Source organism: Carlito syrichta, unplaced genomic scaffold (genome assembly GCF_000164805.1).
Source record: "Carlito syrichta isolate Samal-C Ts95f unplaced genomic scaffold, Tarsius_syrichta-2.0.1 Scaffold303623, whole genome shotgun sequence".
Taxonomy (NCBI): domain Eukaryota; kingdom Metazoa; phylum Chordata; class Mammalia; order Primates; family Tarsiidae; genus Carlito; species Carlito syrichta.
Genome location: NW_007247719.1, coordinates 497,750 through 522,501, shown reverse-complemented (window position 1 = coordinate 522,501; position 24,752 = coordinate 497,750). Strand labels below are relative to the sequence as shown.

General features: G+C 42.0%; 1 protein-coding gene across 1 annotated transcript in view; it reads left to right on the top strand.

Moving 5' to 3' along the window:
- The first annotated feature begins 4,636 nt into the window (after positions 1 to 4,636).
- The window catches only part of ACSM5 (acyl-CoA synthetase medium chain family member 5), a 32,753-nt gene continuing 12,637 nt past the window's right edge, over positions 4,637 to 24,752 (top strand). The window contains exons 1-7 of the mRNA XM_008058755.2: positions 4,637 to 4,708; positions 7,157 to 7,375; positions 14,667 to 14,877; positions 17,482 to 17,689; positions 19,633 to 19,776; positions 22,190 to 22,343; positions 24,568 to 24,647. Coding sequence (XP_008056946.2) covers positions 7,172 to 7,375; positions 14,667 to 14,877; positions 17,482 to 17,689; positions 19,633 to 19,776; positions 22,190 to 22,343; positions 24,568 to 24,647 — 1,001 coding nt within the window. The 5' untranslated portion in view covers positions 4,637 to 4,708; positions 7,157 to 7,171. The remainder of the gene's footprint in view (positions 4,709 to 7,156; positions 7,376 to 14,666; positions 14,878 to 17,481; positions 17,690 to 19,632; positions 19,777 to 22,189; positions 22,344 to 24,567; positions 24,648 to 24,752) is intronic.

Below are 24,752 nucleotides of genomic sequence, written 5' to 3'. Positions count from 1 at the left end.
TCCCTGACCACTCTGCCCTGCCCCTTTGTTCTCTGGGCCGTGGGTCTGCCCCTGCACCTGCTCCTGTGGCCTGACCCCAGGGAGGCCCCACTGTGGCCTCCCAGACACACTTTGCCCAGCCCCACAAATTCCAGCCTCAGCCTCTTATCCCCCACTCAGAGGGAAGTGGCTGTGATGGGAAACACTTATTCATAAGAAGAGTTCACGCTGAGGAGCTTGTTGATGTCTGCCACTGTGCTGAGCACAAGCTGTTCATTCTCTCCACCAGCATGCCACCAGGAGCCCCTGTGGGGTCCAAGCCACCGTGGTCTCTTTCTCGCCAGACAGTGCAGTCACTTCCTCCTGGGTCACCCTCTGCTTCAACTTCTCACTTCCCACAGTCCATCCCCCATGCTGCAATTAGAGATTTCTTTTCAAAACAGGAATATTATCACGTCTCCTCATATCAAAAGGTTCGTGTGGCTTGCTGTCACACATGAGCCAAACAGGCCACTGTGGTCTGCCAGGCTCCCCTGGATCCAGACCCCTACCTGTCCTTACAGCCCTCTACTCCCTCTCCTGCATAGTGGGCCAGCCACCCTGACCTCTTCCCTTTTTCCAAGCAAATCCTGCCTCAGGGCCTTTGCCTCTGCCTGGAACACTCTTCACTCCATATCGTCAGTCTTTTCTGGTCCTTTAGATCCCAGCTCAAATACTCAGCTCTTCTGAGGGGTCTTCCTGGACTACTCTGTATCGCCTCATCTCTGTTTGCTTCATATTATTGTTTCTGAATGTATCTTGTTTGTTGTTTTTTATAAAAAATTGTTAATAAAAAATGTCGTTGTTTACAGCTGTTTCCCCACCTCCTAGAAAAGTGCCTGGACCAGATATGAAGCTCAATGAATGTCTGTGGAGTGAATGATTGAATGAAAGGCCTAATTTAATTCTCACAACAAGCCTCATGGTCCACTTCAGTGGTTCTCAACCATGACTTCATGTTCAAATCTCTTGGGGAGTTTTACAAAATTATTGATGCTCAAGGCCCAAGCCTAGTTTAGTTGGTCTGGGATGGGGTGAGTCTAGGCATCATTTTTTTTCAGGACATGGATAGAAAATTTATTAAAGAAATGAATATGGCTTATGAATATACCAAAAAAGTGTACAAAAAGAAACTTACAAGAAATTTCACTAGAAATAAAAAAATTAAAATAAAAACAAGATGCAAGATTTATCTAGCATTCTGGTTAACAATTAAAATAATGATAATACATAATGTAGGAAATATGCAAACACACATTTTGATGGAAGGATGAAATGAGAGATTCTAGTTGGAGAATAATCACACATGTGTCAAAAGCTTTTAAAAGGCTTGATCCAAATTCAACTTCCAGAACTAGATCTCAAGAAAATAAAGATAAATTTTTTTTTCAAGGAAAAGCACTTATGGGCATCATTTTAAAGCTCTGGCTGATCCTAATGTGTAGACGTCTTTATCAAAACCCACAGTTAAATTGGTGATTCTTGGCAGAGGCTCCCAGGGCAGAGTCCATTAGCCAGAGTTGCCATTTTCACTGAAGTTCACACCTACCGGAAGCTGGGTCACTCTCAGGGCTGCTGGGGTTGAGATGGGGCTGTGGCACCACGGAGGGAGTCACGGCCTGAAGAGCAGGCTCCTGGCTTCCTCTGCGATCAGAGCAGGACCCGCAGGCGACTGGGCGTTCTCAAGAAATCTAGAGGCAGAAATGAAGTCCCTTCCTGCACACACAGAGGCCACGGCAGCCTCAGCAGCAATGTTCTGAATTCTGGGGTTCTGGGAAACCAGGGGTGACCCTGGAGAAGAATGGGTCATTGTTGTGTAAGAGGGGCCCCTTCCCCCAGTCCTGGCTGAGTTTACATGGAGGCCAGAATAAAACTTAATGTGGAGTGCTGGGTGTGGCCTAGGAGGGCCCTGAACGCCATGCCTATGGGTTGGAGTTTGAATCTCATCTTGGTCCCCAACAGCTGTGTGGCCTTGAGAGGGTCATTTACTCTTTCTGAGGTTCAGTTTCCTCTCCTGTAACAGGGCCTCTACCTCACAGGGGTGTTGTAAGGGTTTTAAATAAGATGATCTATGAAAAGTGAGCCACTTAGTACCTGGAAGGCCCCCTCGCCAATTGGTACTTGGAAGGCCCCCTCGCCAATTGGTGACAGGCCTCTGCTTCTAGTACTTTTCCCACTCACTCTGCTCCAGCCATGGATCTCCTCGCCGGTTCTCAAATATGTCAGTCATCCTCCCATGTCAGGGCACCTGTAGTTTTCCTTCACCCAGGTATACTCAAGGTTCACTCTCTCAGCTCTTTCTGGTCTTTGCTCAAATGTCACCTTCACAATTGTGCCTTTTCTGGCCACTGTGTTTAAACTTGCGACCACTCCATTCCCTCCTCAGGCATTCCCCATTCTCCTTCCAGCCTTTATTTTCCTTCATAGCATTAATCGCCTCTTAAATTCCATATCATTTACTTTGCATAGCAGGTGATAGATGCCCATAATCATTTGTTGAAGGAATGAAGGAAAGGCCATTAATATTATTAGCATCATCACTATTATTATGGGCAGAGTTGGTAACCTTCAGCTATCTGCTACCCATCACTTATCAAACACTGATGGAGAGTGGTGACATTGAGATCAGACTACCTGAGCCCATGCAGCCCTCTGAGAAGAGATTGTATCTTTAGATCTGGCTGGAAATGCAGAGTTGAAGGTGTTGTCTGGAGCCCAGTAGATAGCTGGATACTGAGCAAATGGGCCTTGAGGGCCAAGAAGATGATTCCCTATGGCCAAGCTTGATGGGGGGAGAAGTTATACCCACGTGGAAAAGGCCACACTGGCCTGGCTAGGACATGAGACAGAGCCATGTGGAGCCAAATACAGTGAGGGCTAAACACCCAGTGTGATGCTGAATTACTGCTAAAGTAGGCAGTTGATACCTAAGCATTCTCTCTGTAGGACACCCATAACCCCTCCTTCCTCGAGGGCCTTGGGTACAATTCTAGGGATAAGGAAGATGCTCTGAACATTAAATGAACACGACATTCCCACAGGTCCTGGTGCCTGGGAATTTCACTGAATTTGGTTTGATTTTGGAACAAAATTAAAAAGCAATGTGCACGTGTGTGCGTGTGTGCGCGCGCGCACGCGCGCACACACACACACACACACACACACACACACACGCTTTGTACCCAGACTATCAGATATGCGTTTATACCTGTAACACATGGAAAGTCTCAGTACAATGTCTGGCAGATAAAAAATGTTCACTAAATATTAGTAATTTGCTATTCATTTACTCAGTCATGTGGAAGGCACCACTCTAAGTTCTGGGCATATAATAGTGCCGAAAATCCAGAATCTATGTCCTTGTGGAGTCTATATCCAAGTGTGCTATACGGAGGGGATGTGACAGATGACACACAAAGAGAATAAATACAAAATATTGTATGCTAGAAGGTGATCAATGCTAAAGGAGGTAATCAACCAGGGAAGGGAGTCCAGGAGGTATCAGATGGGAGAGAGCCCCAGTTCTTATCAAAGAGGTTGCTGAGGTACATGGAAACCTGGCATTGGTAAGGGCATGGACCACAGGAAAGGAACAGTCCCAGCAGGGAGATCAGCAAATTTGGGGTAGGAGGCAGGAGGCAGGCTGCCCGGAAGCTGGCTTGCAGGGGTACTCCAGGGATGACTGCTGCTATGCAGGAGCGTTGCCAGCAGGTGAAAACCTAGCTTGAAGTGGATCGTGGTGGGAATAGACATTGGCAAACACTGCAAGTAAAGACTTTGTTGTTCTCAGAGAAATAGTTTACCAGCTGCCAACTCTGAGCCAGAATTTCAGAGAACAAACAAGAAAGAGACGAGGGTGGCTGGAATGGAGTCAGTCAGGAGGTGAGAGACAAGATCACAGGACATCATGTGGGGCCTTGTAAGCTCTTGTCAGGACTTTGGCTTTGACTCTGAGTGAGATAGGGAGTGGTGGGTGGCTTTATTTTTCAAAACAGCTTTAGGCAGTGTACAATTATTAGTATTTCCTGTAGTAAATTTAGAGTTGTGCAGCCATGTTCACAATCCAAATTTAGAATAATTTCACGACCTGAAAGAAACAATTTCACACCTTGCCCCAGGCAACCACTCCTCCACTTTCCATCTGTATATACTAGAGGGTTAGAAGCAGAAAAAGAACAAGGCTCATATTATTATCACTGTTGTATCCTTTCTGCTAAAACATAATAATGTTCCTGTTGGCTTTTTTTTTTTAAAGCAAGATTTATTGAGAGACAAAAAAGCTCCCACGGTGGGAGGGGCCCCGAGGGAGTTGCCCCCTGTTCATTGCTTTCAATTCAAATGGTGATGTGAATTTTCAGGGAACATGTCCACCGGTTTGGGGACACCCACCAGGCACTATGCCTGGAGTCTGATCTTACCAGCCACTGTGAGTCCTGAGAAACTTGGCAGGAGGCGGCTCTCACTGGCTCAGTGTGTCCAGACCAGTTGAAGCCACTGTGTCTGCTGCTGGCTTCTGGCTCTCGGCCCTCTCTTTGACTGTGTTAGGGGGTCAAAGTTCCCTGTGGGAGGCTGTCGGCAACTTGCGTTCACAAGCAACCCGAGGAAATCGAGTGTTTACAGGCTTTTAGGCCTGTCCCCCACTGGAGGCAGAACACAGAGGACTTTTGCATTACCTGGGTTCAAGAACAAGGTAACTTGGAAAGAAATCCTTCAGCCCAAGTAGTCAGCTGCTCTTGAGGCCTTTGGTGATTAAGCTAATAAGAGGCACTGGTAGGAAAGGGCCTGGGGACTGGGAAGGAGGTCGTCAGATTCTAATTATCAGCTGTCAAGGGGCCTGAGGAGGAGGAGCCCAAGGGTGAGAGATGAGGAAAAGGCTAACGTAGAGTTCAGGGGAGGTGAGGAATGGGAAAGGGAGCCAGGAGAGGGAGTAGGCCCAGGTAAGGCCTAGGCTTTTCTGGGAGGTGAGAGCTGGAAGTCACTTTCCCCCATCAAGCATCACTCTTTTTATCTGTTATTTTCTATATGGAGATTGTTATTTTCTATATGGAGAAAATTTTCTATATGAAAAATGTTATTTTCTATATGGAGAAAATAACATTTACAGGATGGAGTGATTATAAGGATTTAATGAGATAATGCTTATAAAGCACTTTACAAATACTTGGTACACTGTAGGCCTTTAGTAGACAGCAGCTGTTACTGTTTTTCTTGTTGTTCTGACACATTATTGTTGTTGGTGGTTATTATCATATTTTGCAATTATTCCCAAAAGGAACTCGATGAGAGAGAACTAAAACTGGGGACACACAAAGCTCCTACACCACCGTTTTTTTGAGTTGGAGTCTCACTCTGTCGCCCAGACTGGAGTACAGTGGCTGCTCCCGGCCACTGCAGCCTCGACCTGCTGGGCTCCGGCGATCCTTCCGCCTCAGCCTTCCAAGTAGCTGGAACTACAGGCGCACGCTACCACGCCTGGCTAATTTTTTATTTATTGTAGAGATGAGGTCTCGTCAGGTTCCCCAGGTGGGTCTCAAACCCGCGGGCTCAGGCAATCCACTTACCTCAGCCTCCCAAAGCGCGGGATTACAGGCTGAGCCACCGAGCCCGGCTATGCCACCGTTTTTCAGACTTCAATATGCATGAAGTTCATCCCGGGATCCTGCTGATGTGTAGATTCTAATTCCAAGGAGTGGGGTGGGTCTGAGGTTCTGCAGTTATAACAAACTGCCAGGTGATAAATTGTTCTGCTGGTCCCAAGACCACCCTTTTAGTAGCAAGACACTAAAATTGCATCGTGTGATATAGCAGCCACTTACGGTTTTTGAGCGCTTGAAATGTGGTTAGTCCAGATGGGGATATGTTTTTTTTTTTTTTGAGTTGGAGTCTCACTCGGTCGCCCAGACTGGAGTGCAGTGACCGCTCCCGGCCACCACAGCCTCGCCTGCTGGGGTCCGGCGACCCTTCCGCCTCAGTCTTCCGAGTAGCCGGAATTACAGGCATGTGCTATCACGCCCGGTTGATTTTTGGATTTATTGTAGAGATGAGGTCTCGCTGCCCAGGCGGATCTCGAACCCGCGGGTTCAGGCAATCCACTCACCTCAGCCTCCCAGAGGCGCGGGATTACAGGCTGAGCCACCGAGTCTGGCTTGGGGATGTGTTTGTTAGGATCAAATACACGTCGGTTTTCAGGACTTAGTACAAAAAAAAAAAGAAAGGATGTAAAGTATCACTTTAATAATTTAGGGTTTTTTTTTTGAAAGCAGAACTTATTGAGAGGACAGAAAAGTTCCCAGAGTAGGAGAGGACCCAAGGAGGTTGCCCTACTAATTTAGTTTTATATTGATAATGTGTTGAAAGGATCATACTTTGGATAGAGTTGGCTAAATAAAATGTATCATTATAATTCATTCCACCAGTTTCTATTTACTTTTGCTTAATGAAGTACTGGAATATTGTAAATTGCATGTATGTGTCACGTTCTATTCCTACTGGATAGCACCACCCTAGAGCTGTCTTTGACTTCATCAAGCCAGTTCAGGATTGGCCAAAAGCTTTTGGAGGGATTCTCTTTGAAGGACTGAGTCATCTGCGTGTGGTGGCTTGTGCTTGTAATCCCCAGCACTTTGGGAGACAGAGGCGAGAGGATTGCCTGAGTCTAGGGGTTCGAGATGAGCCTGGACAATTTGATGAGACCTCGTCTCTACAGTAAATTTTGAAAATGAGCCGAACATGGTGGTGCTTGTCTGTGGTTCCAGCTACTTGGAAGGCTGAGGCTGAGGCGGAAGGATCACCTGAGCCCAGTAGGTCGAGGCTGTGGTGGCCATGGGTGTGCACTTCAGCCTGGGTGACAATGAGATTTCAATTCAAAAAGAAGAAAAAAGAAAAGTGGGTTCCCAGTTACTGACTTCAGGCCCACAGATACCCACAAGCCATGAGAGGTGGCAGGGATGACCCTCAGGGTCAAAGAAGAGAAATGAGCAACATCACACAGCAGAACTAAGGATGAAGGTGGAGAGCCTACTCTATGCATGGGCACCACAGTCACCAGCAGCGCAGATTGCAGGTTTCTCTAAGCCTTATGCTTCCCCCCAAAGCCAAGAATTCATGATGATGTCCGCTTTCCTCTCTTTGGTGACAGACACGAGGTGACAACATGAGGCCATGGCTGAAAGTCCTGATCCTTCAGGCCCTTAAGAGCTCCCGGGGATTCTGCAGGTCTCATGGGCAGCTAGTGCCTCTCTCTGTCCCTCAGAAGATTGTGGCCACCTGGGAAGCCATCAGTCTAGGGAGGCAGCCGGTGCCTGAGTACTTCAACTTTGCCCATGACGTGCTGGACGTGTGGAGTCAGCTGGAAAAGGTGAAATCCACTCGATTCTAGAGTCCATCTTGGGCATCTGAGGTTGATGTGGAAATGCTAGCCTGAGAATTTTGCTAGACCTAAAATTTAAACTGTTGGCATTTAAGGTAGGGGGCGGGTATGATCAAGTATTGTGAATCTTAGACACACTTGTCCAATCTCTGAGGGTGTAACAGTGAAATGGCAAAAGACTGACATAACTAACTCTATTTTAGACTTGGGGCAGGGTCCTGGGCTTTTGTTCATGCTTGTACATAGACAAGAACATAGAAACAAGGCATAACATAGGCATAACATAGAAACAAGTATGCAGCTATTGAGACTAATTTTAGGAAAAAGGGGAGTGTGTATACTATGTTTTGTTAAAGATTTAAAGGAACATTGTGAACTGACCAAGGACAAAGAAGCTTCCCAGTCCCTGCTCTTTCTTTCCCACCCTTAACAAAAAGAGCCTGACATTTATACTGACTTGAGAGGAGTTATACCAACTCCTCAGGCTGCTGGCTCTTAAATAAAACTGTTTTCCTTACACCAATCTTTGTCTCTTGACTTTGGCTTTTGAGTGACAAACAGTCAAACCCGAGTAAGGTTGCAAAGTGTCACAAAGTGAGCCTAAATCACACGGTTAGGCATTTATGTCCCCTTCTGAATCCCTTCCAATTGCTGTCATCAAGTGAAGTGGTGAAGGAGGTGGTTTTGCTTTGCCGGCTACTCTGTCTTTAGTATCTTTCTCACTCTTTTTTAAATAAGGAAAGAGTAAGACTCAGGCTCAAAGCTTTTCACAAATCATAGCAATACATAGATTTGAATAAGATAAACCTAATTTCCTTGTGTGTCTCTGTGCACATGCTTCCTTTAAAAATGTTTCTATGTGTGTCTGTTTTTTGTGTCTTTCTCTGTATTTTGTGGTTACATTTTTATTTATGTTATATGATGCTAACTTCATTTATAGTAGGGGAATATTACATTTAATTTAAAGATATTTATTTATGTTCATTTTAAGATGAGCTTGTTTAAAGGAAAAAAACGAGTCAAATGGCACTGTTAGTAGATACAATAATGTTAGACTACCAGTGGCTATGGTAAGACTTGTGACTGTGGTATGAGGATAACTGAGACTCAAAAGCAGGTTTGGCAGCCAGGTAGACATGGTTCGTTCATGTACTTGAAGTGTGACCTTGGACAAGTGCGCTAAACTTTTTGGATCTCAGTTTTGCCATCTGCAAAATGGGAGTTATAGCATAGACCACTCAGGGCTCCTGTGAGAATTAAATGAGATGTGTATGTAAGAGATGGAGCCAGGATGCATCATTCTTGATTGTCTACAAAATTTAAGCTTTTTTTTTTGCCACGCTAGGGGGCATCCTTGGAAAACTTCTAATAATTTTTAAAAAAAGCAGAATTAAGTCAGAAAAAATTATGGAATAGGGACTTTCAAAATTTTTCTGTTTCATAAAAACAACAGAAACAACAACCCCAGAAAATTGTGAGACTCAACTTTTTTCAGGATTCTAGAAATTAACCAGAGGCTACAACAACCCAGAGAGGGTTTATGAAAGAAATTGGTTGGATCTCAGTAAGAATAGTGAGCTTGGTGGCATTTTAACTGGTCTTAGTCCCAATCCCCGCTTTCCAGCAAAGTGGTAGCCTTGAAAAGTAACAGCCCTCATTCCTGGTGCAGCATGGCAGCTGTCAGAGAGAAGAGAATAAAGGTGGAGCTCTTTCCATACTTCATCCCCAAAGAATTATCATTACTTGATTTCTCTGATGGTTCTTTAGAGGATGTCACTTGCAAAACTGTTTGTATTTGAACCTATTCAGAATTCAACCAGTAAGAAAAGGCTTTTCCCTGGGGTTTTTTTTGTTAAAAAAAATTACAGTAACACGTTTAATTTTGTGGTTGCCTAAGGTGGTGGATAACACCGGGGGAACCAATAGACTAACAAAAAATGCTAAAAAATAAGAGCTGGGGAATAAGATGTTCAAAGGAGCTTTGAAAAGGTCCAACATATTCCTGGAAATTTAGAAAGGAACATGCCTAGGTAAGGCTGTGTGCATTCCTAGAACTCTGCCCATGCTTACAAAAGACCTGAGAAAACCCTAAGCTCTTACTTCTAGCTGACCTTGACGTTTTGAACAAGCAGTTAAGGCTAAGGCAGACTTGTCAACTACCTGGTTGAGTGCCGAAGGTTGCTTCAACACACCCAAAGACTGAGAGATTTATTGGTTCCAGGCATTTAAAGAAACCTCCCTCTAATCATAAGATGACCACAAAACTAACCAAGTAGAGACTTCAGTGGCACACACAGTAAATAATACGTACTTTACGAATTAGTTCAGAAATGTCACTAAACAAACTGAAACAAATAGCAAAACAAACTCTGGAAAGGGGGAACAATCTGATATCTAGAGTTATAACATTATGTATTTTAAATGTATAGTTTTCAGCAAAAAACTCTAAGACATGCAAGAAAACAAGAACTTAACACATGGCTGTGGAAATCAAAATAATATACTCCCTCTATAACTTCCACATCTTAATCCCCAAGACCTGTGAATATGTGATCTTACATGGCAACAGAGACTTTGCAGATATGATTATATTAAAGATATTGATATGGGAAAATTTTCTGAATTATCTAAGTGGGTCACATATAATCACAAGAGCCCCTATAAGAGGAAGGCTGGAGGGTCAGAGGCAGTGAAGGAGATGTGACAATGAAAACAAAAGTTAGAGTAATGAGTAATGTGGGGCCATGATCCAAAGAATGTGTTGCCTCTAGAAACTGAAAAATGCAAGGAAATAAATTCTCTCCTGAAACTTCCAGAAGGAACCCAACTCTGCAAACACCATGATTTTGACCAACAAGACTAGTTTTGAACTTTTTACTTCCAAAACTATAAAATAATAATCTTGTATTGTTTTAAGCAACTAAGGTTATAGTAGTTTGTTACAGCGACAATAAAAATACTATACAGATTTAGGCACCAACAGTAGTACTTAGAGCTGTACCAAATACCAGGAAATGTGGAAGTAGATTTGAAATTTTAGGTGTTGGGTAGAGACTGGAAGAATTTTGAGGAGCATAGAAAAAGTCTAGATTGACTTGAACAGACTATTAGTAGAAATACAGATGTTAATGACTTTGTTAGTGAGAATCCAGAAAGAAAGTAGGAGCATGATAAAGAAAATTTGTATTGTCTTGGAGATTAATAAATCATAAACAGACTGTTGGCAGAAGAGGCACTGCTGATAACTGTTCAGAAGGAAATGAGGAACGTGCTGTTACAAATGGAAGAAAAGTAAATCCTTATTATATAAGGCAGAAGTTTCAGCTGAATTGTGTCCCAAAATTATGTAGAAAGCAGAACTTAAAAGCGATTAACTTGGAGGTTTAGCTGAGGCAATTCTTAGCAAATTGTTGAAGCTTTCTCAGCAAAAGTTAATATTTATCAGCAAAGTGTTGAAAAAGTGCTGATTTCTTCTGGTTGTATTAAAATGGTAGAAGAAAGAATTGCTAAGCAAAACAAACAACATAAAGCAGGACTTGGTGGTGATTTGGGTAACTCTCAGCTATTCTAGATTATAAAAGTTAGGATATTCACTGTGAGGACATGGAAGCAAGTTCTGGAGGGAAATACAGCCTTTTGCTAGTAATTCAAGTCTCAAAAAAATCACAGTATTTAATCATGCAAAGGAATTTTAAAAAAGAGATTAGACATGAGAGTCGTGGATTACCTAAGTAACGAAGGCATAAACCTGAAATAGAATAAGGATGGGATTATTATGAATAGATCTGTGGAGACTCTCTTCTAATTATGTGACTCACTGAGATATGCACAGGAGAACAAGTTTCTGGAAAATGTTATAACAGTAGAAACATTGTCAGCTTGTACTAAAAGGGACAGAGAGAGGACAAATTGAAAGAAGGTTGTTGGACTCCCCAAATTCTATAGGCAGAAAACAGGCTGTTAAAACTATTCAACTGCAAACACGTTACCTTCATAAAAAATAAAATATGACTTGGGGCAGAGCTATGATCCAAGAATGTGGAACTATGAGCCCAGAGGGTTTAACTGAGTAGCTAGAAAGCAAAGTCACAACCACAGTTAAGGGATGTGAAATATAATGGAGTTTTCTCAGTTGGTTATCAGAGTTTCTTGGGATTGGTGACACTTTTTTTTTCTTCCATTCAGTCTCTTTTTGAATGGGTATGTTATTAATATAACTGTTATTGTAGGTCTATTTCATTATTGCATTTTAAGAGTAGATAACTTGATATTCTATACTGTTGTATTGAGCAATTGAAAATGAAATTAAGAAATAATTTCATCTAATAACATAAAAAAGAATAAAAACTTTATAAGTAAATGTAACCAAAGAAGTATAAGACTTGTACACTAAAAAGTACAAAATATTATTGAAAGAAATTTTAAAAGACCTAAATACATAGAAAGACATCCCATGCTTGTAGATCGGGAGAATTAATATTGTTAAGATAACAATCCAATCCAAATTGATCTACATATTCAATGAAATCTTTATAAAAATCCCAGTAGACTTCTTTACATAAATTGACGATCTGATTCAAAAACTCATGTGAAAATGGAAGTAACTCATAGTCTAATTAGACTTCATGAAAATTAACAGTATTTGTATACCAAAGTGAAAACACAGCTCACAGAATGGGAAAAAATATTTGCACATCATATATCTTATAAGGGTCTAGTATCTTTCCATACATAAAGAACTCAAACTCAATGTAAAAAGACAAATAACCCAATTAAAAATATGGGCTAAAATTTGAATAAACATTTCTTGAAAGAACATAAACAAATGACCAATAGATACATAGAAAGATGCTTGACATGTTTATTTATCAGGGAAATGTGAATCCCAGCCACAAGAAAATATCATTTTATACCTGTGGCATGACTAAAAACAAAAACAACAAACAAACTGTAGTACAAGCTTTCCCAGCTAGTAAAGTGCTGTAGGAGCCCACTGGCATCAGTGTACCAGCTAATGTTGTGAGAGGCTGTGTTCGGCTTCAGTGAATTTTTTTGTAGGGGAGGAGATTCTTTCAACGCATTTGCCCATTTCATGCTGGGTAATTTACGAGCACACCTGCCCATATCGCGCTGAGGGTTGAGCAGTGTTTGAGTAAAAACAGCATGACCCCCATGCCCCACCCTCACTATTCACCTGCTCTCACCTCAAGCAACCATTTTTTGTTTGTTTTCCATGAAAAAAGTTCTCAAAGGGAAACATTTTGCCTATGTGGACTAAAAGGCATCAAAACTGGTGAGTTCAAAAACTGTTTTGAGCAGTGGAAAATTGTCCGGATAGGTGTACTGCATTAAATGGAGAGTACTTTGAAGGTGATGGAAGGTTAAACAAGTAAGAATAAATACACAATTCTTTATAAAGAAATTCTGGGTTTTTTGGGTCCCCTTTGTATATCCAAGAGAAAAGAAAATGTGCTCATACGAAACTTTTATGCAAATGCTCATAGCAAGATTATCAGTAATAGCTCAAAACTGGAACCAATCCTAATGTTCACTGAATGATGCGAATCAATATAACATGGTCAATCCATATAATGGAATATTATTCAGTCATTAAAAAGAATATAGTACAAATACCATACTACTATATAGATAAACCTTAAAAACATTATATTAAGTGAAAGAAACCAGACAGAAAGGCATATGCTATATAATCCTATTCATATGAAATATTCAGGACAAACAAATCCATAGAGACAGAAAGTAGATAAGTGGTTGACAGGGGATAGGGGAGTGACTGCTAATTTGACAAGATTTCTTTTAGGATAATAAAAGTGTCCTGGAATTAGTTAGTGGTGATGGCCTTATAACCTTATGAATATACTAAAAACCAGTGTATTGTGCATTTTAAAATAGTAATTTTTATGGTACATAAACTACTTTTTAGAAAAGGGGGACACAGGACAGTGTAAATCATATACTACCTTTTGCATTCAAGGGTTGGTATAAAAATACAGATTTACCTAAAGAAATTCTTCAGATTACGTTAGTTTCACTCTTTGGCTTTATTACTCTCACCATCACAGCATTATCCAGTCCCAAGGGAAGGAAGATAAGGACGAAATAATCGAAACTATAAGATTAGCCTTTGTGGGGGTGTGGATATGCAAGAAACATAAAATTGGTTACTCAGTGTGGCAGTTGAAGTGGAAAATAGGGTACAAGACTTGTGCACAAGGATGGCAGCAAACCATCTCAATGAATATCTTTTCATATATATATACAGGGGGTGCCAAAAAATGTACACACATTTTAAGTATGACTTTTGCCCAAAGATAGTGTTAATCAAATGAATATTAGCATCACCATGTGACAAGCTGGGCAGTCAAAGAAAATGACGTAAGCACAGTTGAGTGAATGTCATGCCACACATCACTACCATAATTTAATTCAACTTCAAAAAATGATACATAGATAGCATCTCTTAAAATGTGTATACAATTTTTGGCATGCCCTGTGTATATATGTGGAGAGAGAGAGACAGAGAGTCTCACTCTGTTGCCAAGGCTGGAGTGCTGTGGCATGATCACAGCTTACCGCAGCCTGGACCTCCCGGGCTCAGGTGATCCTTCTGCTTCAGCCTTCCAAGTAGCTGGGAATGCAGGTGCACATGTGGTCATACGTGGGTACTTTTTATGATTTTTTTTTTTTTTGTAGAGATGAGGTCATGCTATGTTGCCTAGGCTGGGCTCAAGCAATAATCTTGCCTCAGTCTCTCAAAGTGCTGGGATTACAGACGAAAGCCACCATCGTGCCCAGCCTATTTTATTTTTTTGAACTGGTGAAAGTATTTTTGTAAACACAATTTAAAACTGTTATTTAAACAACAACAACAGGCCGGGCGTGATGGCTCACACCTGTAATCTGAAATCTTTGGGAAGTGGAGGTGAAAGGATTTCCTGAACCCAGGGGTTTGAGAGCAGCCTGGGCAACACAACGAGAACTTGTCTCTATAATAAATAAAAAATTAGCTGGATGTGGTGGTAGGCACCTGTAGTTTCACCTGCTTGGAAGACTGAGGCTGAAGGATTGCCTTAACCCAGCAGGTTGAGGGTGTGGTAGCTGTGAGCATGCCACTGCACTCCAGCCTGGGTGACAGTGAGATTATGACAAGAAGAAGAAGAAGGAGAAGAAGGAGAAGAAGGAGAAGATCAACAAGTAATCAAATTTTAATTCTCAATTAATGGCTTCTATTTTCTTTTCTGCCTGCACTGTCATCTAGGCTGGGCACCGGCCCCCAAATCCTGCATTCTGGTGGGTCAATGACATGGGAGCAGAGGTCAAGTGGAGCTTTGAGGAGCTGGGGAAGCAGTCCAGGAAGGCTGCCAACGTTCTGAGGGGTGCATGCAGCCTGCAGCCTGGGGACAGAATAATGTTGGTGCTCCCACGACTCCCAGAGTGGTGGCTGGTCAGCGTGGCTTGTATGCGGACAGGTGAGCGGGTAGGCCTGGGACTCTGTTAGGACTGACACAACCTGTCAGAGTTTTGCAGCATTTATAAGGCCTGGGAAATGAAACAAAATGAACTCTACATGAAATTTGGTTGACTTCTCCTTTGCACAACAATCACAAACTTGATTGTGTGCAGGAACCAGACAGTGATATAATTGGTGAAAGCAGACCAGTATGAGGCAGTAGGGAGTGGTGAGGACTATGACAAGTTGGAGATCACATGCTTCATTAAATGGGAGCAATGCTTCTGAACTCCAAAAAAATGTTTCTATAGGAGGATAAATATCAGTGTTACCAGAATTCCTGATTTATAATGGAAAATTCTGGATTTTTATTTTAAAACCCTCTAGTCTTTTAATGTTGGCAACTAAACCAATTAAAAAAAAACCCGGAATGGGATAAACTCAACATATTTTTTGCTGGTTGTAGTTTGGCAGCCTTGTCTTAGTTGCTAGAATTTTACTTGGATAATAATGCTGTTATGAATAAGGGACCTTCATAACCAATCTACATTAGTTTCACTCTTTGGCTTTATGACTCTCACCATCACAGCATTATCCAGTTCCCAAGGGAAGGAAGAGAAGGATGAAATAATTGAAACAAGATTAGCCTTTGTGGGGGTGTGGTCTTTCTGCTGTCATGAATGTCCAGAACAGTGGACCACTGACCTTCTTGAATGATTCCTCTAAGCAGAAAAACAGAGGAGACAAGAGAACACACAGCCCAGTGAACTCGGGAAGCCTCTGTGGGTGCTGAGTGAATAAGTGATCAGGCACTTATTCAAAAGGCTAGGTTTTTTAGGCTAGTTTTACAAAAGCAAGACAACTACTTAAAGTGTAGAGCTGGTTTCTCCATTGCCCAGAAACTTTCAACCACTTAGAATGTTGTCCATCCCCTTCCAGATGTAATCTTATGTGTGCCCATAGAACAACCTACTTGAAAGACTGGTGTTTTCACAAATAATATTTATAGACTAGTAGGGTACAAACTCATGCCAGAGATCTAGTTTTTCTACATGAACAGTCATCATCAATAATTTTGTGAGTGGATTGACAAAAAAAAGAGGCAGAAACTTAAATTTGATGTTTACACCTTTTGTATAATATATTGTATAAAAGCAACACCATTATAGAATATCTAGCTCTGAAGAAAAGAGACAGGTTTCAGAATTTGCAGAATTCTTCATATTCTACCATGACATATACGGTTCACTTAAATGAGGGCCAAGAAGCCCCTATGCTTTTCTTGAGCACCTGCTATGTGCCAGACACTATATTAAACAATTTGCATGATTCTAATGTCCCTTTGTGGTGTTATTAATATTTTTTGTTTCATGCTACCTACATTTTCACAGTTATCCAATTATACAGGTTCATTCACTTTTTTGATGTCCAGATAAAATAACTCAAAAGTACATTTTATATGACCTTGCCAAGTCCAGCATTCCCTCCAACATCTTATAAGATACCCAAGCTGGATGTCCTTATGTTCAACTCTCATCCCCATGTTCTTCTGATATACACTTGTCACCTCTCTTTCTGCCTTTGATGCCTGATTTATTCCTCTGACTGACAGCTCTGACTGCCCGCCATCCTCTTGTCTCAAACTTTGAACACAGCCCCCAAAGCACCACAAACACAACTCTAGGTGGAACAGACCTACTGGAGATAACTGAAACAGAGAGATGGGATGAAGAACCATATCATTCACCTTGAAAAGTGTTCATGTTGAAGTTTAAATCCTGCAAAAGTTTAAGAGAGAGAGAGAGAGGGAAGGGCAACAAGAACTTAGGTTTGGCTTCCATGCTATTTGGGATTGGTCCCTTCTTCTCTCTGTCTTCTGTCCTCACTAACTGGCTGTGGCAGAGTGACCGATGCTTTTAGTACCTTGTTCTTCTCATCTGTGAAATGAGAGCGTTGGACTCAACAGACTGTTTATAATCTGCATTCTGAGTCACTCAAGTGATTTTCAAGTGTCTGATGAAAATTTGCCTGATTTCTGTTTCCTTGGCCCTTCGCATTGGGAGGAGGTGGACTCAACTACCTTCCTAGTAGCTTTGGTTGATGGTCGGTCCTAAAGCCCCCATCTGTTCCTGCAAGCAACTCACATTCACCCAATAGCTAGCATTCATTGTAGCATTTTGTTTGAAAGCATGGAAAACCATTGAGCTAGGTGATCTCTGAGGCAGTATAATAATATGGTCAAGATTATGGACTCTTAGGTTTACCACTACTTGGCCTCACAATTCTAACTCTACAATATGTTGGCTATGTGATCTTGAAGAAGTCATTTCATTTATTTAAAGTATAAAAATCTAAGTCCTATGGTTTTAAAAATCTATAAAATGGTCATAATAATAGCATCTACTTCTCAGAATCATGAGAATTAAATGAAATAATGCATGTTAAGTTCTTAGCACATGTAAATGCTCTATACATACTTTCTGGAGTTTATCAATATCATTTTTTTTAACCTCTTTCATCTTGGGAAGTCCAACCCTCTGCAGCCCTTTCCTGCCTCTATCTCTGGCCTTTACACCCAGGTCTTCCTCCACCTAGTCCACATCCTTTCTCTGTGTGATGCCAGGGGCCGTCATGATTCCAGGTATCTCTCAGCTGACAGAGAAGGACCTCAAGTACCGGCTGCAGGTATCCAGAGCCAAGTCCATCATCACCAGTGACTCCCTAGCTGTACGGGTGGACGCCATTAGCGCCGACTGCCCCTCTCTCCAGACCAAGCTGCTGGTGTCAGACCACAGTCGGTCAGGCTGGTTGAACTTCAGGGAACTCCTCCGGTGAGTTGGGGCTCTCCAGCAGAACAGCACTAAAATGAAGTCAAGGCATTTCTCCTTGAAACAACAAGAGATGTAATGCATTGCTGATTGCACATGAAGAAAGTGAATCAGAGAGGAATGCTGACTTTAGAAGCCAGACCTGAGACATAATTCTGGTGGACATAATCCTATTCAAGGTCATTCATTCAGTTAGCACTGGGTTTCTCATTAGTTTTTCTGTGTCTTGTTTATTTCCATAATGGTGACAATAGTTATTAGAGCTATTAGTCAGAGTATATTAGATAACTTACGTGATGCATTTAATATATAGTAAGTGGTCAGTTACTAATAAAATAACTGCCACGTATTGAGTGCTTAGTGTATGCTAGGTACTGTGGTAGGTAAGCATTAACCTACATTCATTCAATTAGCATCTATTTTGTGACAAGGATTGTGTTTGGAGCTCAAAATGCTGTAATGAATAAGACATCATCTCATTTAATCCTAAAAAAATTATAATGTGCACTTTAACTTGGTTTTATAAATGGGGAAACTGAAACTAGTAAAAGTGAAGTGACTTGCCCAAGATGCAAAAAGCAGCCAATTCAGGATTGGATTTGTAATGGAGCCAAATCCAAATTTGCTTTGGATCAAGGACGTGGTAAAAGTCTATATGTTAACTTGAGACTTTGTACTGATTGGAAGCTAGAACTCAAAAGGAACCCTGTACCACTGAGTCACAAATGCCCATCTCACAAACCAACTGCATCAGATCCATTTGGATGCCCTCTTCTCTTCTCTTCTCTTCTCTTCTCTTCTCTTCTCTTCTCTTCTCTTCTCTTCTCTTCTCTTCTCTTCTCCTCTCCTCTCTTCTCCCCTCCTCTCCTCTCCTCCCTTCCCTTCCCTTCCTCTTTCTTTCTTTCTTTCTTTCTTTCTTTCTTTCTTTCTTTCTTTCTTTCTTTCTTTCTCTCTCTCTCTCTCTTTCAAGTTGGAGTCTCACTCTGCCGCTCAGGCTGGAGTGCAGTGGCATACTCATGGCCACCCTAGCGTCGAACTGCTGGGCTCCGGTGATCCTTCCGCCTTAGCCTTCCAAGTAGTCGGAACTACAGGCGTGTGCTACCATGCCTGGCTAATTTTTGGTTTATTGTAGAGACACACCTTGACAAGTTGCCCGGGCTGGTCTCGGACCTGTGGACTCAGGCAATCCATTCAACTCAGCTTCTCAAAGTGCTGGGATTACAGGGTGAGCCACCAAGCCCCGATGGATGCCATTTTCAATACAGAGTCCAAGGTCCCACATCTGATCTACTTAACCAGACATATTTGAGCAAGGGTTTTGGGATTCTGTATTTTAAAAAAATCAGCCCAAGTGATTTGATGAGCTGTCAGATTGGACTAAATCTGTGGTTCTCAATTTTGGCTGTCATTAGAATTACCTAAGGAGCTTAAAAAAATCAATGATTCTCATTTTATTTTGTTCAGGGCAAGGCCCAGGCAGTGGTATTTCTTCTAAACACTTACTAGGTGAACTTAAGGTGCAGTCAGGATTGAGAACCAGGGGATTAGCTGATTCTCCAGATCACTTAACTTTGAGAATTACCTAGATCTTCAACCCACAAATTTGGAGAAACCTTTAGAAAACAGTTCAAAATTATTAGGAATTGGACTGAAGCGGGACTATATCTAAATTTGCATGTGTGTGTTCCACCAGGAAGTCCTCATGCCTTGGTGAAACATCATGGGCTCTTTTGAGCGAGCCATGTAATCATTTGAAGCCTAAATGTCCTTGTCTGATTAAAGGTCATTATGATAGCACCCATGCCATGAGGTAGTTGCAGATGCAAGTCAGAACTCTCAGCATGTGGCATTTATGAAATGGAAGTCATGTTGTGGTTATACATTTCATGAGTGCCATTAACCATTTTTACTATGGTAGTTCCACCTAGTATTCTTACATTTTACAGAGAGGCACCTGCAGAGCACAACTGTGTGAGGACCAAGAGTCGAGACCCACTGGCCATCTACTTCACCAGCGGAACCACGGGGGCCCCCAAGATGGTTGAACACTCTCAGTGCAGCTACGGACTGGGTTTTGTGGCCAGTGGAAGGTACTGGGACAGCGTTCCTGGAGGGTCCAAGAACAGAAGGTAGCGAGTGATCAGGAGAAGGGGGTGAAGGGAAAGGGCAAAAGTTGACATCAGAGAACCAACAAGAGAAGCTCCGTAGGCTTGTCAAGGCTGTGAGTTTTACTCTGAGTGAGGTGAAAACCATTGGAGGGTTTTTCTTTAAAATTGTGGCAAAATATACATAACATAAAATTTACCATTTTAACAATTTTTAAGTATACAGTCCAATATCTTAAATGTTGTTGTTGTGCAACCATCTTCACTATCCATCTCCAGGACACATCTGGTCTTCTCAAATGGACACTTTGTACCCAATGCACAATAATTCCCCATTCCCCTCTCCCTTAGCCCCTGGTAACCTCTCTTCTACTTTCCATCTCTATGAATTTGATATTCTTGGTATCCCATGTAAGTAATACACTATTTGCCCTTTTGTTTTGAAATTTGACTTCTTTCACTTAGTGTAATGTCCTCGAGTTCATCCATATCATAGAATGTGTCAGAATTTTCATCCCTTTTAAGACAGAAAAATATTCCATTGCATGTATATATCACATGTGAAAAGCCCATTACTTGTGGTGGACACTTGGGTTGCTTCCACATTTTGGCCACTCTCAATAATGTTGCTATGAACACTGGTGTTACCAATATCTGTTTGAGCCTCTGCTTTTAATTCCTTTGGGTATACACTCAGAAGTGGAATTGTTGGAATATATGGTAATTCTATGTTTAATTTTTGGGGGAACACTGGATATTTTGAGCAGAGGAATACATGATCATGATCTGATTTTTAATTTTTTTAAAGCTCACTCAGGATATGGGGTTGACAATGAACTACAGGGACAAGGAGTGAAGCAGAGGACCAGTGCATTCAGAGGCAAGGATGGTGGCTTTCTGAAGAGAATAATAGGGGAGAAGAGGCAAGATTCTGAATATGTTTTGAGCATAGACCTAATAAGATGGATTCTCTCATTCGATGTGAAATGAGAAAGAGAAGAGTCAAGGATTACTCTAAGTTGTATGACCTGAAAAGCAGAAACATTAAATGATAGGGAAAAGACTGGGAAGAGCTCTCTGGGGGAAGAAAAACAAAGAATCATTTTTGACCCTGTAAATTTGAGAGGTTTATTAGATATCTCCATACCCCTAGTTAAAAGTGGAGTTGTTGAGGAGGTATTTGGATATTCATGTCTGGAGTTAATGAGAAGGCTTCATCCTGAAGTCGTCAGTGAAAAGATGGTATTTAATATCATGAGCATTTAATTGCATGACATTAACAAAGTGCAGTATAAACTGAAAGGAGAAGGGGTCTCAGAACTGAGCACCTGTGGCATTTTTGCATTGAAGGGGAAGCCAGGAAGACTCAGTACAGGAGACTGAGAAGGAGTAGCCAATGAGGAAGAGGCAGCCCGGGACGTGTATTTCCTGGAACCCAAGAGTAGCACATGACCACTTTTTGTTTGCAGGCACTGTTTGCCCCTCCTAGAGCACTCCTCCTTCTCTGCCCCACCTATGTAATTCTTAGGCATTGTTTACATCTAACTTGTTTCACTTCCTCTGCAGAAGTGACAGATCCCATCTCCATCTTTGTTCTGGATTAGGTGCTTATTCTCTATAACCACACAAGGCTGTGTCTAACTCTACTAAAACAGGCTTTCAAGGGACTTCCTAGACATTTTTTAGCTATAATCTATAAGTATCCATTTCTACATCCCTAATGCTAAGTCCAGATTAAGTGCTAAATAAATATTGACTCAATAAAGTACCTTTATTGACGGCATTAAGATTATTTATTCCCTTATAGATTCCCTTATTATTTATTCCCCCTAGACTGTGAACTCTGAAGACGTGAGACCTGTCTTAATTTGGTGTCCTTAGCCTAGAGTATTGGCACATAGAGGATATTTAACAAATGCTTGTTGCCGGGCTTGGTGGCTCAGCCTGTAATCCCACGCCTTTGGGAGGCTGAGATGAGTGAATTGCCTGAGCCTGCGGGTTCGAGACCCGCCTGGGCAGCGAGACCTCATCTCTACAATAAATCAAAAAATCAGCCAGGCGTGATAGCGCATGCCTGTAATTCCGGCTACTTGGAAGGCTGAAGTGGAAGGATCGCCAGAGCCCAGCAGGTCGAGGCTGCGGTGGCCGGGAGCGGCCACTGCACTCCAGTCTGGGCGACAGAGTGAGACTCCAACTAAAAAAAAAACCAAAACCAAAACCAAAAAAACCCCAAATGCTTGTTGAGACAATGGTTAATTTGATGGTTCTTGTACAGATTTGACAAGTTTGAGTGAATACTCCCTGTGGGTGGACTCCAAATAAGGTGATATGAATAATGTAACCTTTTTAAAAGGTAGAGTCATTGCTGAAGGTGTTGACATTCTCTAAATTTTGGCAGGCAGTGGATGGCTTTGACCAAATCAGACATCTTCTGGAACACGACCGACACTGGCTGGGTGAAGGCAGCCTGGACCCTCTTCTCTGCTTGGCCTAACGGATCTTGTATTTTTGTGCATGAGCTTCCTCGAGTTGATGCCAAAGTTATCCTGAATGTAAGAGAAAAAAGCACCTCTGACATGTTGGGTATAAATGAGATGAGTGGGATATAGATTTCAAGGTTACAGGAGGAAAGGCACGACTCAGTGACCTTAAGATTTCTTTGGGGCTGATATTAACTAAAAAGGCTCATAGGACCTTTGTTCCTGCCCACTCAGTTACCTTCAATCACTGCCTGTGCTCTAGCTAGATTCCTAGACATGAGAACATTTTGTATCTCCAAATCTCTGCCTGTCTCATTCATCTGCATAGGATGTCTCTCTCCCACTACATTCCTCCCTATGTTCCTGTCAAAACCCTAGTTATTTGTCATCACCTTGGGAAATATCAGTCTATGTCTCAACTCCACGTCCATGGTGCTTAACAGGAGTATTTGGCGCAACTATAGGGTCCTGGTGATGCCTGCCTTGCCTCCTAGCATCTCATGGGGAGAGAGGAGAATTGGTGTCCCTGTGAAGACACAGGACACCTTTCTTCGTCTTCCACATCCTGAATGCCATTCCTTAAAACATCAGAGAGTCCATCTTCCCATGCTCTTTGCTCTGAGGCAAGCTGTATCACAGGGTGGCCAACAACATCACAAGCTGTGCCATCCAGTCAAACCTGGACTCTAATCCTACCTCTTTGATTTGCTAGCTGTATGGCCTTGAGAAAATGGTCTGTAACCTCCCTGAGCCTCAGTTTCAGCATCATCTGTAAGAAAGAAGGGGATACTATAGTTCCATACAGCTGTTGTAAAGATGAAATGATACAAGGCATAGGGACTGGCACATAGTGGGTCCTTAAAACATACTGATTTTTATTATCATTATCAAACTCATCACCACTGTTATTCATGTGAGACTTGATCAGCTAGCGTATGTACCTTCTCCCTCCACTGCCCCCAGCCCTGACATAGCGTTTTCATTATCTGTTGCTGTGTAGTAAGTCACCCCAAAACTTAGCAGCTTAAGACACACATTTCATCCAGTTTCTGAGGTCAGGAGTCTGCAAGTAACTTAACGCGGTGGTTCTGGAGCAGGGTGTATCATGAGGTTGTAGTCAAGATGTCAGCTAGGTACCCTCACGTTCGTAGCATCATTGTTCACAATAGCTAAAACGTGGAAACAACACAGGTGTCCATCCACAGAGAAATGGACAAATAAAATATGGTGTATACATAAAGTAGAAAATTATACAGCCTTCTAAAAAGGGAAGGAAATCTTGTCATAAGGATATGACATGGATGAACCTTGAGGACAACATGCTAAGTGAAATAAGCCAGTCATAGAAGGATTAATACTGTATGATGCCTCTTATACCTACAGTAGTCAAATTCATAGAGAAGAAGGTACAAGGGTTGTTATCACGAGTTAAGAGAGAGGGTAACTGGGAGTTGTAGAATGGATGCAGAGTTTGAGAAGGTAAAAATAGTTCTGGAGGTGAATGGTAGTGATGATTACACAATAATGTGAAAATACTTAATGCCTTTGGACTGTGCACTTAAAAATAGTTAAAATGGGTAAAATTTCCTGTTGTGGTGTATTTTACCGCAATAGTAATTTAAGAAAAAGATATACAGGGCTGCAGTCATCTCAAGGTTTGACTGAGCTTAGAAAATCTGCCTAAAAACTCACTGTGGTTGGCAGACTCCAGTTTCTCACTGGCTGTTGTCTAGAGGCTTTAGTTCCTTACTGTGAGCACTTGTCCCTAGCTTGGCTTGAGCATGCTCAAAACGTGGTGCTTGCTTCCCCCAGAATGAGTGATCCAAGAGAGGGAGACAGAATAAGAGCATCCAAGACAGCAGCCCTAGTTTTTGTATAACCTAATCTCAAAAGTGATATCCATCATCAGCTCGGCAGTATGCTTTTGCTTCCACAGACCCACCTTGATACAATGTAGGGGGACTCCACAAGGGTGCAAATGCCAGGAAGTAGGGGCCGTTGGGGGCCATATCAAAGGCTGATACATAGTTTCCAACTCTCTGTTTTGGTAGTGAGAATACTAAAACCCAGTTTAGCTGGGTGCAGTGGCTCACACCCGTAATCCCAGTGCTTTGGGAGGCTGAGGCAGGAGAATCATCTGAGGCCAGGAATTTGAGACTAGCCTGGATAACATATTGAGACCCTATCTCAAAAAAAAGAAGAAAGAAAGAAGATAAGTATCCAGTTTACCTGCTCCATTTCTAAGAAGTCCCACCCCAAGTGATTCTAAGATGTTCCATCTTTTGTTTTTGTTTAGACTCTCTCCACGTTCCCAATAACCACTCTCTGCTGTGTTCCAACCATCTTTCGGCTGCTTGTGCAGGAGGATCTGACCAGGTACAGTTCATCTGTTTGGTGCTTTGAGGGCCTAAGTGTGTGTGTATATACAGCATAGGTATTTACATACACCCCTACCCTCTCATTCCGTATCTCTTTCCTCTC